Below are 17,986 nucleotides of genomic sequence, written 5' to 3' on the forward strand. Positions count from 1 at the left end.
TGTACAAAATATCAGGCAGTGGTCAGTGCATGGCTGATAACTCTACAGGAAGTGGTGGTGGAGCATGCCCCCTACAGGGATTATCAGCACTGTGCTGTAAAGCACTTGGGCTTTTCCTATTTTTGCCCCTTAACCTGTGGGTCCAGAATAATTATAAAGATTGGACCCTGGGGTGGCAGAAAGTTGCGCACAGTGGTACCAGTTTAATGGACATCACTCCTAGTAAAAGGTGGTAGTGCAAAGGACAGGGCAGAGCGCTGTAGGATAACTGCAGTAATAGGATTGATTTTGTGCCTGAATTAAAAATAACTTTTCATGGTATGGAAGTGGTTCCCAAACTTTTGCAGTTCGCCCCACCTTTAGAGCCTCCATAATTTTTTCAAGGCACCCCTCCAAAATAATTACCGAGCAGTTTTAGAAGTAGTTGGGTCAAAAAAACATCAGGACAGAAATACTTATTTAGTTGTATGCAAAAATAATACACATAAATTCAAGGAAAAATAATATTTTTATATATTTTTTTCAAATTACATTTCTATCAAAGAATAATTGACAGCTAACTCACACTGTGATCTCCTTCATCTCCACACACTCTGCTCCCTCTGCATCCAGTCACGCTGCCCCCTCTGCATCCAGTCACACTGCCCCCTCTGCATCCAGTCACGCTGCCCCCTTTGCATCCAGTCACGCTGCCCCCTCTGCATCCAGTCACGCTGCCCCCTCTGCATCCAGTCACGCTGTCCCCTCTCACACTGCCCCCTCTGCCCTCTCTCATGCTGCCTCCTCTCACTCTGCCCTCTCTCCCTCTGCCCCCTCTGCCGCGGCCAGCCAGAGGAAAAAAAACAAAAAACAAAAAATGTACCAAACAGTGCGGCGCCCGGGAACCAGCATCCTCCTCTCTCCCGCAGCTTGTCACTGAATGTAGGGCGCGCTGCGGGAGAGAGGAGGATGCTGGGTCCCGAGCGGCGCGCCGATTGGTAAGTTTTTTTTAGTTTGTTTTTTCTCTGGCTGGTCGCGGCACCCCTGTGACAGCGCCGAGGCACACTTTGGGAACCGCTGTGTTATCGTATTAAAAAATAATTTTATATGTGATTTTTATATATAAGAGGTCATAGGTTTCAGACATCAGCAATTATTTTTAATGTACCATCCAGGAGCTTTGGAAAAGTGCATTTTATGTGTATACATAAACAATGAATTATGTGTCAATCAAAATGAATCCATGGTGCTTTTATATTTCACAAATCAGGAGTTGCTTTTACGAACAACATGGTGAGATGGAGGGAACTTCGTCGTTTTACTCTTTCTACATTGCGGGATTTTGGCATGGGGAAGAAGAGCATGGAGGAACATATTCAGGAAGAAGCTCAGTGCCTAGTGGAGGAATTAAAGAAGACAAAAGGTTGGTGCTGAGAATAATGTACAATAAATCAGATATAGCTCATCCACATTATAAAATGATTTTTAACTCGACAAGAAACATTTCTGAAGAAAATTGTGTTACAAAAACTGTGAAAAATCATATGGAAAAGATTTAATATATACTAAATATTTGAAAGGTCTATTTTGTGACTGCTACAAAGTTTGTGATATAAAGAATGAGCAGTATAACACAGTGGTACCAGCAACAGCAATCGCATCAGGAACTATGAGGTTTCCCTTTCAGGGCCGTCTTTCCCATTGGGCACAATGGGCAGGTGCCCAGGGGCCCTGCAGCCCAGGGGGGCCCGTCAGAGGCAGCAAAAAAAAAGAAAACCTGGAAAAAAAAAAGACAATACTTACCTTGCAGTCAGCTGGCGATCCGGCTCCCTCCATGGTCTCCTCCTCCGTACGGCGCTCGCAGTGCATGTCGGGCATGACGTCATCACACCCGCCCGACATCCATTGCGGATCGCCGTACGGAGGAGGAGACCATGGAGGGAGCCGGATCACCAGCTGACTGCAAGGTAAGTATTGTCTTGTTTTTTCCAGGTTTGTTGGTTTTTTTTGCTGCCTCTGACGGGCCCCCCTGGGCTGCAGGGCCCATATATATAATCATTTTTAATTTTTTTTATATATATATGTATATATAGGGGCCCCGGTGCACTGCTGTGCCCGTGGGCCCAAGATGTTGTTAAGAGGGCCCTGTTCCCTTTGAACCCAATATGATATACTGGCTCGGGATTGGTTACTTATTTTCCTTTTTATGCAACTGCAGAAGCACCAGTGCTGCCCGTTTAGCCATCCTGAGAGCATTTATAATCATGAGCACCATGTAATCACATCTATCATTTTAGTAACATTCAAAAGAGGCCACATTAAAGCGACTTTTCAGAGTACTAAGATACCAAGGCCTAGCCAACACCAGTGAGGACATTTGAGAAAACTACTTACTCCTTCTCCAATAAGCTACTGAATAGCTTAATTTAATGTTCTCAAATGCTGTTGGGTAGGTCTGGGTATCTGCTGCTGACATTGAGCTTGGATTCTATAAGAAAAGTACTTTTGATATGGCCTCCTTTTGATCCCACTAGCATCTGGCAGGTATCAGGTCTTGTAATCTCCCCACTTTAGGCAGACTCATCCAGGATACTTTAATGTACTCCGACCCTGTGCTGCTGGTAATGTAAGAATGTCGTCTTCCTAGTCCTGCAGCTGTGTGATGGAATAGCATATTAACCCTTCTTGTGGTGAACATCCAAATGTAGTATGTATGGGTACCTGGCTTTCTCGACATAACATAATGATGCTGTTAAGAAGCAGTAGTTTGGTGTATTAATTGTTCAGTACTTAGTGGAATAGTGGGATATATAATGAGCTATACCATTATTGTGTATCCCGGTATCCTTAGTTCACTACAACATCTCTGCATAGTACCCCCTGAAATAAATGCTATACTAAATCATTCCCCCTGCGATCATGTGATCTGCCTGTGACAGCCAGATCACATGATCGCAGGGGGAAACAATCCTCCACCCCTGCGATCGCATCCTGGTGCCTGGCTGTCACGGTGACAGCCAGGCTGAAGACAGAGTAGCGGACACCAGCGGGGCCCCAGGTAAGTCTGTGCTGCGCTGTTGTACCGGGCCCCCTGGTGAGCCCGGGCCCGGTACTGATGGCGGCCCTGGCTGTTACACTGCCCCAGTATATACCACTGTGTAAAAATAGATAAAAGTTTTTTTAAAAAGCGTGGGCCCCCCCGCCTGAGCACTATTAACCCTACTGCTGCCAGCCTACTGCTGGTTACGTGAAAATTGTGGAAAAAATTTTGCATGTGGTCCCCCCGATTTTCACATAACCATCACTAGACAAACCAGCCATGGTGGGTGGCACTATAGCAGGGGGACACATGGCAGGGGCCCCCCTCCCATAAATGACAAACCATCCCCAGGCTGTTCAGCGCTGGGCTGGATTTCCAAGGGAGTGGGGTCCGCTGAAAAAAATGAGTGCCCCCTCCCCCCTATAGGAATAGCCAGCTCAGTGCTGAAAGCACTAGGGCTCTTCCTACATTCCTGGATGTTGGGTGTAAGGTAATATCGGTGATAGAATGTGGAAAAAAAAAAGACGCCATTTTGTTTTGTGGGAATACAAGTCCCAGCCAGCCCGGGCTGCCATAAACAGTGTGGGCATGCTGATGCTTGTATAACTACAAGCAACAGCATAGCCATGACAGCCAGGGCATGCTGGCACTTGGAGAACCACAAGTGCCAACATGTCCTGACACCCATGGCAGGCTGAGACCTGTAGTACGACAAAACAAAATGTTTACAAATCCACAACACCGTCTTTAAAACCACATACATTTAAAAAAAAATAATAAAACCCCAATAAATACAATACACACCCTCATTCGTTCCACATACATTTATTAAAAATAAGAAAACCCCAAAATACTCACCAATCTGATTTTAACCCAAAAATGCTTGAAAACCATGTCCAAATAAATTTGTAATTCCAAAGTCCAGGCTTGAACCATGTTCCAAATAAATTGTAATTTCAAATGTCCATCTTGAAAAGTCCAAAATAATTTGTAATTCCAAATGTCCAGATTGAAAAGTCTAAAATTATTTGTAATTCCAAAGTCCCTAGGGAATCCAGCCCAGCGCTGAACAGTCTGGGGTTGGTTTGTCATTATGGCAGGGGGACCCCTGCTGCGTGTCCCCCTGCTATAGGGCCACCCACCCCGGCTGGTTTGCCTAGTGATGGTTATGTGAAAATCGGGGGGGACCCCACGCAATTTTTCCCCCCGATTTTCACGTAACCAGCAGTAGGCTGGCAGCAATAGGGTTAATAGTGGTCGGACGGGGGGACCCCACAAATTTTTTATTTTAAACTTTTATATATTTTTAAACATTTGACAGCTACCGGACCTTCGGCTCTATAGGCAGGTACAGTGTAACAGTGATGTGTTTACTAATCACTCTGCTAGCAAGCAACGTGTTGTATGTAGCAATTTTTCAAGCAAACTCAGGAGAGTTTGCTCAATCACAGCTTCATACATTTGAGACTTGTATAGCTAGAGTGGCAAACAGTCGGGATTTTGATCTCTATCAGTTTTGGAAATAGCGATTTTGACAAAAACACATCTCTGGTGATTTACATGAAATCTCAGCTTCATACATCAGCGAGTTTCAACTCTTTCAAGAAAATTGCTGGATTTGCAAAATCGCACCTTGATACATTTACCCCATAGTGTGATACTGTTGACATACAGATATTTGTACCAGATATAAAATGGTATAAGGCATCCAAAATATAAACAGCACTCGTCCGAAATAAGTACTGATGAATATGTAGCTTCTGGAATATTCTGTAGTACTTATGGAGTGTTGAATGGTTGGTCTTCCCCATCAATGCACCAACCCATTTTTGGCTCTTAAAAGAGTCTTTCTCAAGACAGCAGAAAGAGGGGCATGATAAGTATTTAAAGATGTCTCCAACCAATAGAATTCTTCATAGTAATTAACTAGTATTGCATAAAAATTCACTTCCAAATAAAAAGATAAATAACAAAACAGAAGGGCATTCACATTCTCATAAGCACATACAGATAATAAAAACAAATCTTACCGATATTACTAATATCCAAATCGCCAAGACTTCAATCATTTGACATCAGCACAAATTCCGATCACATGACCTAAAACTCCAATCAAAAATGAATGTAATCGGCTTAAGCTCCGATCATTTCACCCTGACACACATTCCGATCACATGACTTAAACTTCCAATACAAAATGAGTATAATTATACTAAAGGTCCCTTCCTAATTGGAGGATCAGAATTTAACATTGGAAATGAGAATTAAATGAAACTGTAAACACCATCAAGGAGTATACCCAAAAAATCGAAAATGGATAATAGGTGCCTACTGATATAAATGCAGATAAGTAACAAGGTATCGCAAAGTCACATATGGGACAATGTCTATAAAGAATATTTCTCTATGTCCAATCCAAGACAGGAAGAGAGATTAGGACAAATAGTCCACAGTATTATGGATATAGCTTTTTCTCACCAATCCCAGTCATAAAGAAAAAGGATGATAATTCTTCCAAGAATAGTACCAACTTCTTGTAGATATGTAATTCACTAATGCTGATCCTTTTCTATGTGGATTCTCACCACAGGAGTGAAGAGGGTAAATTATCCAAAACATAAAAAAGAAAAAAACAAACACATAGTGTAATACTGTTGATATAATAACAAATAATGAATATTTATTACACTCACATATAAAAACTTTTACAAATGTGACAAACATATGTCACTTCCTTAGCGACTCCATGCAGAGACATACATATATTCGTACCAGATATAAAATGGTATAAGGCATCAATTGATTATTTAGAAGAAGTTCTCTATCTTCAAAACTTTCTTTATGAATTTATCTAGAGTACTATTACTACAACCTTTGACTAGGAATTGTTGTTTCATTTATAAAGTTTGTTCCTGTAAAATATCAGGTTTATTACAATTCCTTTTAAGTCGTAAGAACTGTCCCGTCGGTATATTTGAATCCATTGTGGTGATGTTCACTATCCAGTATAATATAAGTTTTAGAGTCAGTAGGTATTTTATCAGTTTTTGTACAGATCTTATCATTGGATATGAAAATGGTTAGTTCCAAAAATTTAATTAGATCCTGACTCACTTCATAAGAGAATTCAACATTGATGTCGTTCAAATTAAGGTACAGACAAAACTCATTCAAACTGGAGCGATCTCCCTGGTAAATAAACAAGATATTGTCGATATACTTTATCCAAGTAACCAGACTCGCCTCCAACTCATGCCCACTCCAGACACGCTGGTCCTCCCAGCATGCCAGAAAAAGATTGTCATAGCTGGGGGCAAATCTGGTCCCCTTTGCTGTGCCCACCTGCTGAAGGTAATATTGTACCACAAAATAAAAATAATTATTTGTGAGGATAAATTCAATACCCTGCAACAGGAAATCCTTTAGAGGTATAGAGTAATTCTCTTTATCCCAAAAATATTTAACAGATCTAAGGCCGTCATTCTGTGATATATAGGTATAAAGAGACTTAACATGTGCAGTTATAAGAAAAAATGCTCCTCCCATTCAATGTTTTTAAGTTTATTCAGAACATCTCTAGGACACTAGAAAAGTTTATTACTTTTTGCTTCAGTTTAATTGTCTAATTGCATTTCTATTTGTCCCATTTGTTATTCACATACCTTTTTTAAACATTTCAATGCATATTTTATTCGATATCTAATGAAGTCTAGTGTCAGCACTGTGTAAGAGATTTTTCGTTTCCGGTACGAGGACGAAAACACTGCAGATGGAAATGCGGGTATGGGTAGGCTACTGTTGGGGGTGACTGGACACAGGAGTTGAAGAAACACCAATAGCTGCTATATTTCCTAGTATAGCCCTGGAATGGGCGTATCGATGTTGGACACAACTGATACTCAGTCACTGAGGAGTGCACTGAGCAGGTTCTTATAGTGTCTGGTTGATTGATAATTTCCCGCAGGTGTCATCAGTACTGAAGATTAGTGGTAACACCTGAGAGTAGTGTTATGTCATCTCTAGCCTTAGGCTGAGCCCAGCTGGGTTTTGTTAAGTATACCAATTAGGAAGGCTGGCAATCATTGAACTGCTGAGTGTTGGAGGCATGCCAGTGATGTCTAAGACTGTTGGTTCTGACATAATCAATACAGAGATACAGCATTGCGGGTCTGCAAGAAACCAGTTCTCAATGTTAGTAGAGGGGATTTTTTTGTTTTTTTTTCCCACATGGATTTCAAGAAGGAAGAAAGAAGAGGGGCCACCAAAGATTTAGGTGAGCAATAAAGTGATAAATGAGGGTGTATGCAATTCCATGCATATGCTGATTTGCATGGATTTTAATATCTGTTTGAATCAGCATATACACGTAATTGCATGTTTTTGCGTGAATACAGTTGGCGTCTGCATTTGTTGATTCCAATGTGTCCAACTTAGCATCTGGCCCACTGACTATAGCTGAAGAAATAATTTGTGATCATGTCTATGTGTAACACAGAACAGTAATAATATTTTTTTTCTATCTCAAATTCAGCATATTTTGAATTGCAAGCCCCATAGACATTTACCAGAGGCTGTAAAGGTTCTAATATAACAGCTCTTGCTCATTTCATTATAGGTCATGCGATACTTCTTATTTCTATCTAATAAAACCTGCCTTAATAATCCTGGAAAGAAGAGAAAGGGGAGTTGAATATATTTTAGAAATGAGTATGGATTTTTTAACAGTGTAACATTCTATAATAAAGAGATAACAATTCGATCTCCTCACTTTGGCACTCATATAAACTTAGGAGCGAACCCAGCTAAAAGGTGCAAATATTCACCTGGACAATGCACGTTTTAATACAAGGGATGCAAATGCATTTTTTTCTTTTCATAGAGGGAAAATGCTTCCTATTTTGCATGCAGCACACAAATACTGAGCAGCTCTTTTTTACACTGCAATATGAAGTTGAGCTAGTATGTACCCCTTTCCAAATGCCAATCTGTCTGCACATATAAATTTAAACAGAAAATGTACCGCACCAGGTGGATCCTCAACTCCTAGATAACAGAATGAAAGTGTAAGTTTTAATACTATTGTATTCTGATTAAAGGATTAATAGTCAAGATAGCTTAATAACTGAACCTACGAGTGGTGCATCCCATACACATTCAACAATAAACATAAAACAAAAGAAATGGGTGTGTATATACGGGGCACTCAGGGGACCCCTGAACAAAAATATAATACATTTTTATTTATATGCATTAATATAATGTCATATTATTCAATGATGAGACAAATTCACGAAATATTAAAAAGAGAATAGTAAAGTAATGAACCAGAAATTTAAGCTGATAAAACTAGCAGAAAAGACTGCTGGAGCGCACCTCACAGCTCTAACAGTATGTAGTTATAATAAGATCTGCCTTATTGATATGTATATATATGAATTCTTTCTTTAATATGCAGATAGTATTGAAACTTATTTTAAGAAGCTTAATTTGAGGATTGCACGACATAAGTAGATAGTTGGATGGTTCATATAAACCTTTCAGAATCCAATTACTACTAATAAACATAATAGTTCAATCCCTGTGACCAGTGCATTCATACTGATATGAGCACATGCACACTGAAAAGCCGATAGAAGCTCTATATCAGACAAATAGTATCAACCCTGTGTACATATAGTGGGGTAAATCACGGACAATTATTCACCAGCCTCCGTGAGGATTATTCTATTTTATATAAATTTAAATTTGCTCTTAATAACAGTGCAGCATTATTTTGCCACTTTGCAAAATTGTACCTCCTTGCTTTCTGTTTTCAAATTAAAAATAGAATGGGATTTATTTTCCCTTTTTTTTCTGTGCACGTTCTAGAATCATTTTTTGATCCCAAAGTGTGCCTATGCAAGCCCCCATGCAACATTATTTTTACCATCATGTTTGGAAATTGCCATAATTATATGGATGAAGAGCTCCTTAGTGTGATGGCCTGGATTCATGAAACTTTTTTCATTATGAGCTCATTCTGGGGGAAGGTAAGATCAAACAAAATTAGTCGGCAATGCTAACATCTACCAATGTACTGTATTGTTAAAGATCCATTCCTTCCCCTCAACTCCCCACCCCTTCCTTCTCCTCCTCATTAAATCTACTCTCCTCTACACTGCATACAGAGACCATAGTGCTTCTAGGTATGTGCTAGTAACTAGGAGGTGCGGGGTGGGTTTAGAAAAGTTATCTGGTGGTGGGTGGGGTTGGGATGGGTGTATTAATGTTATCTGGAGAGGTATTAATGTTGTCTGGGGGTGCGCGATTGGTGTATTAATGTTACCTGGTGTGAGGATTGGTATATTAATGGTATCTGTTTTGTGAGTGGATGTATTAATGTTACCTGGGTGTGATATATTGTTATTTCACTACAGTAATGTTGTTTAGGGGCTGGAGTGGAAGGTGTAGTGATATTATGTGGGTGGATTAGTAATGTCATGTTTAGATTACACAGATAGACATGTTGAGAGATATACAGGTACTCTACATGGCCAAAAGTATGTGGACACCTGAACATGAAACCCATATGTGCTTGTTGAACATCTCATTCCAAAACCATGGACTTTAATATGGAGTTGACCCCACCTTTCCTGCTGTAACACTCTTCTGGGAAGGCTTTCTACTACAGTTTGAAAAATAGCTGCAGGAATTTGCATCCATTCAGTCAACAGTGCATTAGTGCGGTGTGGCAATGAAGTTGGGCATTGGGCCTCATCACAGTCTGCATACCTATACATCCAAAAAGTGTATGATGGGGTTGAGGTCAGGATTCTGTGCAGGCCAGTCAAGTTATTCCAAACCACACTTGGCATAATATTTTTTGATGGACCTAGCTTTGTTCCCGATGGTGGCATTATCACGCTGAAGAGGAAAGGAAGAAAACCAATGGAGGTCAATAAATTAGACACTAAATAAATACTTATATATGTACTTAAATATGAAGTTCTTATATTGCACTATAGAACCAGTTGCTGTTCCAAAATGGATGCACCACTCCCCTTCACAGTCACAGAATATATCAATAGAAATAAACAGCTCTTACAGGACTAATTAGCCCTTAATGTGGACCCAAATAAATATATATATATATATATATATATATATATATATATATATATAAACTCTGTAACTGGCAGAATAATATGTAGAAAACAACTCTGAGTTGGTTTGAAATATAAAACTAATTTTTATTAACAAAAGAGATCAAAATTTAAACAATCACCCAATTAATAACACATTTAAAATTAATATATAATCTATACCATACTTGCCAACTGTCCCAGAGTTTCCTGGAAGCTCCTGGACTCCCGGATGAATGTCGATATTCAAGACATTCAATATTGGGGGCAAGGCTTAATTATGTCATTAAGCCCCACCCCTGCTATTCAATCCTGTGAATTTCGGAATTTTATAGTGGGGACGGAGCTATGGTGACCACGCCCCTCCTAGCCCTGCCACATGAGCAGTCCTCCCAGAGGACAGAGTCAGAAAGTTGGCAAGTATGATCTATACTGATCATCATTCAAAAGATTATTAGCATATAGCTTTTTAAAAGAGCATGAGAGATTTAGAGCATTTGCGCAAAATAAAAAAAATTAAACAATGCTGTTTTTATTACGGTGCAGAAATCAATTGTGTTACGTTATTAAAATCTGTTATAGGTGTGGGAAGTCTTTAGTGCCTTATTTGTGTTGTTGATAGGAACATTATTAGTCCCAGAATGTTAGGAATATTAGTCAGGATAGGAGCCACATGAAAGTCATTAAGACTGGATTGAATCCTCAGAAGATCAAAAGTCCTATCACAGTTCTCAAGAGTCCTTTAGTGTTCATAAAAAGGTTGATTACTACTAAACACAATAGCATGCAATTTTGTGGTTAATTCCTCCACACCCGATAAATACAGACTTTTATCCCATATAGCAGACAGTTAGATTTGGTGTATGAATACATAAGTGGACAATTTATTGAATGAAGATAATATTCATAAAAGCACACAAAACCTTACATTTTCGATATGTGCAGCATAACAGACCAGTACTTTTTGACACATTTGGGCTAGATTTACTAAACTACGGGTTTGAAGAAGTGGAGATGTTGCCTATAGCAACCAATCAGAGTCTAGCTTTCATTTTGTAGAATGCACTAAATAAATGATAGCTAGAATATAATTGGTTGCTATAGGCAACGTCTCCACTTTTTCAAACCCGCCGTTTAGTAAATATACCCCCTTATCCCTGCTCCTTTTAGCAGGCATGCTTCCTGTGACTCGCTTCATCTCAAAGTAAGACTTTCTCAAAGATGATTTATTGATGAGTCACAACCTGTTTAAATAGTATCCTACTCATACAGTGCCTGCCTCTTAATGTCGTTATATTAATCAGCTGGGGACCTTGTGAAGAGCTCTTTATAATAGTCAAAAATCACGGTTTATAATCATAAATTAATATATAACATAATAATTAGCAATATTGCATTGCATAAAACATGTATATAAATATAAATTTGAATATAAAGATAGTCACTAGAAATTAATATATACTATGCAAAATACATATATACATTATGTAAAACCAACACTGAATAGATTGTTTAAAACTTTCCATCAATGACCTTATTCAAAAAAATCATTCCTTATGCATATCAAGATTTATTAAAATAACGGCTATTACCATTACACAAACATTTTCATCCACAGTGATGTTTACTCACAATGACGGGATAAAACCTTTTCTATTAAAGAAAACCTTTTTTTTTTACTTCCACAATGGAGATATCTTTGTTATGCTAATAGGTAGAAGATACATGTGACTTCATTGTGATCCCAGCAATAATAATACGCAATTGCATTTAATATTTCTCCATCTTCTTTATTAATAATTTATTAAAATAGCTCAAGCACCATTATGATGAAACAATTACTCATTTATAATGATTATTCAGTAGTGAAACTCAAAGATACCAATGAACAGGATTATAGCAGCAGTATAGCAGTTTTATAGTCCTCTAAGATAATTTTATTCTCGCAAAAACTACTTACATTTTAGTAACAAGATTTCATTATCAATAATATAAATTATACATGGTTCACTTTCATATACTTGAGTAAATTCTCAGGTCAAAAGTTATCATGTTATAAAAATTAAAACCAAGCATGAAAATATCGATCTCCACAAACCTCATTGAAAATCTCTACATCCAGAAGGTCTCCCTGAAACACAACCTCCTAAAGTGATCTTTTCCTCTAGCAGTCAGTATAATGTGTTCCTTTAACTGTAAGACCACTAGGATTCTTCCCATGCATGATGGCAAAGTGTCTGAAAACACTGAGAGTAGCAAATCCTCTAATTATGTGATTCATAAACCTTCTATTTAAAGAACGGTTTATACGGACAACATACTGTAGACATCATGGACATTGCAGGACATGGATAACAAATGTAGTCTTGCAGTTAATAAAGCTCTCTATCTTAAACTTTACTCCTGTTTTCATTGAGATAGCCTCATATGTCTTATTGTTTCCAAAAGAGCATGTTGAACTATGCCGTTACAACCAAAACATTCCAAAGGTCTGGATGATAATAAAGTCCCCAAGGTCAGATTGTCCTTAGATAGTCTTTTATAAGGCTATAAGTTAGTGTATTTTTCAGATTATTATTTTTCTTAAAATCACTACAGGTTTTTCAGATAGTGAAGGTCTTAAGATAGGATCTTGCATGGAAGTTATTTGTTATAGTTTGTCTTTTTGTTGGGATTGATTATTGAATTGAGACACACGATCTACCATGTTCCTTATGAGGATTCCTTCTCTTATTCTGATTTATTCACTTGGGAAGTTGAACTGTTGTTGCTCCTGGATATTTTCACTTCACAATAACAGCACTTATAGTAGTTGACCGGGGCAGCGATAGTTGGGCAGACATTGGCAAACTGACTTGTTGGAAAGTGTCATCCTATGACAGTTCCACATTGAAAGTCACTAAACTCTTCACTACGACCCATTCTACTGCTAATATTTGACTATGGAAATTGCATGACTGTATGCTTGATTGTATGCACCTGTTGACAATGGATGTGGCTGAACTGGACAAACACTATAATTAGAAGGGGTGTCCCCATACTTTTGGCCATGCAGTGTAAGTAAGCTCCTGTTTTCTGGACAAATCAGTCTACCCTTGGAAAATTAGAAGTGAACAGGTTGAATTTTTCTTGTGGATTTTCCTGGATTGTCTTTAATATGACTTCTAAATTCAACTCCAAACAAATGCTACTGTTCTTTTTACCAATTTTAAATACATTGTATGTATTGTTCTCTGATTAGTTATCATCAACTTGTGTTTGGATAATCTATTTATTGCCTAATTGATTCAATTTAGATGTACGACATGTTCCCTGGAATCATGAATTTCATGCCCGGACGACACCAAGAGACTTTCCGTTACATGAAAAAGCTTATGCTCTATGTGGAAAAGAGGGTTGAAATGAACAAGAAGACTCTGGACCTCAACAATCCAAGGGATTATGTTGATGCTTTTCTCATTAAAATGGAGAAGGTAAATATGCGTATTTATAGTGTGTAAAAATGTCAGAAGTAAAAAACCAGTAAACAAGTAACACAAAGTAGATAGGATGTTTTATATTGAGTAACAGAAATTCCAAAGAAAAATTTCTATATGAATTCTCAAAACTGATGTAGAAAAGCTGCTATGGTTAAGGTTGATTTTGCCAATATAAACGAACTATTAATGAAGGCTTAACTCTTGGTTGTTTTTTACGCCAATGATGGTATTAAAAGTAGTCTTGGCTGTGTTAACGGTAAACTGAACATCAGTATTTCTACATATGTCTTCTTAAGAATATCTTGCAGAGATTTCATGTGTCATATAAGAGTGAGCTCACTAAGAGAAGGTCCTGATCTCACACTATTGAGTGTGTGTGCTGATTTCTTTGCAATATATTCCTATGCTGGTGTAGCTCAGATACATGATTACATCCGTTACCCTGAAGTTACAGTAAATGGAGAGTCAAAGGCACAGTTTGAATTCATAATAACTGACAGCTTCATAAAAAAAATAAAAAAATAAAAAAATATATATATATATATATATATATATATATATATAATACAGACTTTTATTAGTCTGGTAAGTTTCCTAAAGACTTGGGGGTAAATGTATTAATGTCCGGATTCTTCAACTCCGGCGTGTTCAGTGTCTTCGGTGATTAAATTTAAAGCGGCGCTGCATTGTAAAGAAAAGTTTCCCTTTACAATGCAGCGCCTCTTCAAAATTTAATCGCCGAAGACACTGAACACGCCGGAGTTGAAGACATTAATACATTTACCCCCTGATCTCTATTGCCAATCGTTTTGTGACTGTACAGTCAAAGTGTTTTATAGGGAGTCTTTTACAGCAAAAGGAAAATTCTAACAGTAACTGTGGCTGCCAAATTGTATTGTAAATAGGGAAGGGAGTGGAATGTGAGAACTTATAATGGAAATTTTACAAGTAGATAGGCTATGTTAAATATATATGTATATTATTTTTGCAAGTCAATGCGGCAGAAAAATTAATAATACATAAGAAATTAAGTTATAAAGCATTCATATCCCCAGCTTTATAACTTATCATTTTTTGTTGTACAGATATAGTATTGCAGAGCCTACAAAATACTGAGTATTTGTTAATATTTTCTTCTATGTCTCCAGGAAAAGATAAATCCCAAAACTGAATTCCACCTCACCAACTTAGTGACCAGCACTTTACAGATCTTCTTTGCTGGGGTGGAGACAATAAGCACAACTATCACTTATTTTCTCCTTCTTCTCTTGAAATACCCAGATATCCTTGGTATGTAATGACATTTAGACCACTCTTTCCTTTTCTATTTAGGAATGGCAGTGTGTTTATTATGTTACTGAATATAACATAATGAATATCAATATTTAAGGTTCACATGCTAAAGTTACTTGCTGTGGTAGACTGGAAGATAATTATAATTTGTGTTTACTAGCCAAAGTCCACAAGGAGATTGACCAGGTTATTGGTCGAGATCGGAAACCCAAGGTACAAGACAGACACCAGATGCCATTCACAGAGGCTGTGATCCATGAAATGCAACGATTTGTAGATCTGATCCCATTGGGTGTGCCACGGAAAACTACAAGAGACATCATGTATAGAGGGTACTCTATACCCAAGGTAGATGTTCTATGCCAAAATAATGGTGCATATTTATGAAGATTCTTTATTAATATGCAGGTAGTTACAGAATGATGGATATGGTTTAACCTTAGGCACTAACTACCTCTATATTTAATTTCTATCCTAAAGCTATCAAGCTTAATTCCTTGAGTGTTGTTTGAGCAAGCGTACATTCACGTGAGATCTGTGCTTAGTTTTCCAAGATGTTTGGAACAACCTCCCTGCTGAGTTCCTTCAAAAACTGTGTGCAGGTGTACCTAGAAGAATTGATGCTGTTTTGAAGGCAAAGAGTGGTCCCATCAAATATTGATTTGATTTAGATTCCTCTTCTGTTCATTCACTTTTAATTGATAAAAATAAACTATTAGCACTTCTATTTTTAAAAGTATTCTTACTTTGTAGCATTTTTTCCACACCTGCCTAAAACACTTGCACAGTTAGGATAATGCTAAAAGCACACCCGTGTCAATGTCCAGGGCAAGAGGGATGCTTTATGGGGACTTTAAGTACTTCCACACTACTGGTTACATTGTCACCAATGAGCAAAGGACCACAAGGCATTGCAGATGCATGTTGCCTGACATCGCTGCAGCAGAATGGAATTTCCAGCTGTTTCCCAGCGCAGTCTCCCAGTTTACCAATCATTGAGGTAAGTATGATTTTTACATTAATCCCCACCAGCACCACCTTAGAGTCAGCCATTACTTGCTGAGGATCTTAAGTAAGTCTGGTGAAATGTTCATAGATTTCTAGGAGCATGAATATCCTGCCATGGCTTCCAGGAATTTTCCTCTGGACCAAAGCCTTTCCACCTAATAAGATACTAAAATTCTCCCCTTCTTCACTTATCCAGGACATCCTCAACTTAAAATACTTAGCAACTTGTACAAGAATAGGATCTACTAGAGGAGGACTGTGTCCCAGGATTGACACCAGCAAACATTGGATTTACAGGAAATATAACTTTAATTTATAGGCCACAAGATTAATTTTCCTTGCATCTGTAAAAATGGAAAGTCACATAAGCCCCGTGCACTCAATTTTGATTGAAAAAGAAACACTTCAAGTACTTCAATACCCGATGCTGGCAACCCCAACTAGAGTGACAACGACATCTTCAGTACGAATATTGAGGAGCGCGACCTATTTTTCACAACGACTGTTTACTATACTGATTCTGAGAAAATGCGATTAATGAAGGGGGCGGCAGCACAGAATGACGTACTGTGCATGCCAACTGTTGTATGAGACGCTGCCTCTTCAATGTTATTAAGTAAGGATTACATATTGTAGCCTTAAGGTATTCTCCAACTGCCTTATAGTGCAATCTTCAAATTAGCATTTATGGACTCAAGAAAGCAACCAGAGCCTGGAATGGGAGCGATAAGCAAAGACGCTTTACATTGTGGATTCGTCAGGACCAAATCCTTTATACAGAAAGCAAGACATGTATAGATATTTTATTGCACATGGGTAATGTGCTAATATGTTATGAGCAAGAGGGGGGCAATTGCATTGTTCAATTATTGAGTCAACATTTGGAGATCAAAGATTTAAGAAATGTCATGTATTATCTCAGAATACAAATCAATTGAGATGAAGATAGAAATTCCCTGTTATGTCTCGCAGGAGATTTCTATCAGTCAAAGTTAGCGTTGACCTTCCCAAGGTGCGGAGTCTAATGAACCGCCCATCGCAGCCCATAGGTTAGCCCACTGATGTGCTAGGTGAAAGACAGCTGGTAGAAGACCAAAAGCTAGACCAGGAAGAGCAGTGGTCAGTCCTTATGGATAGCCGGGTTGGATACACAGGAGCACAGACAGCAGCATGGTTATTATGGATAGCCGGGTCGGATACACAGGAGCACAGACAGCAGCGGATATCCAGAAGCAGCGGTCTAACAAGCCAGAAGGTTATACACAGGGAATCATCAGAATACACCAAGAAGGAGCAAAGGGAGAGGCAGACGCCAGGTTGTAACCTGTTGCTCTGACAAAGCTGCAGTGTCATGGTGAGCTTAATATACTCTGCATATTGTATGCCGCCTCCCAGCCACAATCATGTGACCACCAGAACCAGGAAGTGCTGAGTTGTAAACAGAGGCAGAGGAATCGCAGCACAGGAGGGTGGAGCAGGTAAGTTTGTGACATTCCCTAAATCATTAAAACAAAATTTAGAAAATATTAACCTTTTCTGGATTGAAGGAGACAAAGAAGGGGGAAGTTCCTATGGAAATTGAATACTTAAAGAATGAAAAAGGGAAGATATGTTTGACAGATAATCAACAAAATGAAAAGATTATTAACAACCTATAGTTCATCTATACAATAACAAGGCCCGATGTCGCTGTTGAAGTAGAATATAGAGATACAATTTTTTTTTACCATCTCAACACTGTAAAATGTGTTCTATGATATCTGAAAAGGACAACAAGAATTGAATTGATTAGAAATGTCTATGACATGTTGATACAAATTGGGTTGGTGATCAAGGAGGCTGCAAGTCAATAACTGAAGTTTTGATTAATCTTGGCAATAGTACTATATGCTGGTCTAATAGAAAGCAAATGGAAGCACGTTCAACTGTAGCTGAATATATAGTTGCAGCCAGATGCAGATCCATAGCAATTGCAAGGGGTGAGATGACTATGGGGCATGGCGGTAAGATGGGCCCAGAGATGGCTCTCTATGTTATACAAAGGCCCCTACTAGGCTCTTCTGAGC

At 38.4% G+C, this 17,986-nt stretch overlaps 1 protein-coding gene across 1 annotated transcript in view; it reads left to right on the forward strand.

The window, feature by feature from the left end:
* Positions 1 to 17,986, forward strand: part of LOC142102217 (cytochrome P450 2G1-like) — a 31,355-nt gene that overhangs the window by 8,844 nt on the left and 4,525 nt on the right. Inside the window, exons 4-8 of the mRNA XM_075186931.1 lie at positions 1,250 to 1,402; positions 8,888 to 9,048; positions 13,437 to 13,613; positions 14,768 to 14,909; positions 15,073 to 15,260. Coding sequence (XP_075043032.1) covers positions 1,250 to 1,402; positions 8,888 to 9,048; positions 13,437 to 13,613; positions 14,768 to 14,909; positions 15,073 to 15,260 — 821 coding nt within the window. The remainder of the gene's footprint in view (positions 1 to 1,249; positions 1,403 to 8,887; positions 9,049 to 13,436; positions 13,614 to 14,767; positions 14,910 to 15,072; positions 15,261 to 17,986) is intronic.

Source organism: Mixophyes fleayi, chromosome 9 (genome assembly GCF_038048845.1).
Source record: "Mixophyes fleayi isolate aMixFle1 chromosome 9, aMixFle1.hap1, whole genome shotgun sequence".
Classification (NCBI taxonomy): Eukaryota; Metazoa; Chordata; class Amphibia; order Anura; family Limnodynastidae; genus Mixophyes; species Mixophyes fleayi.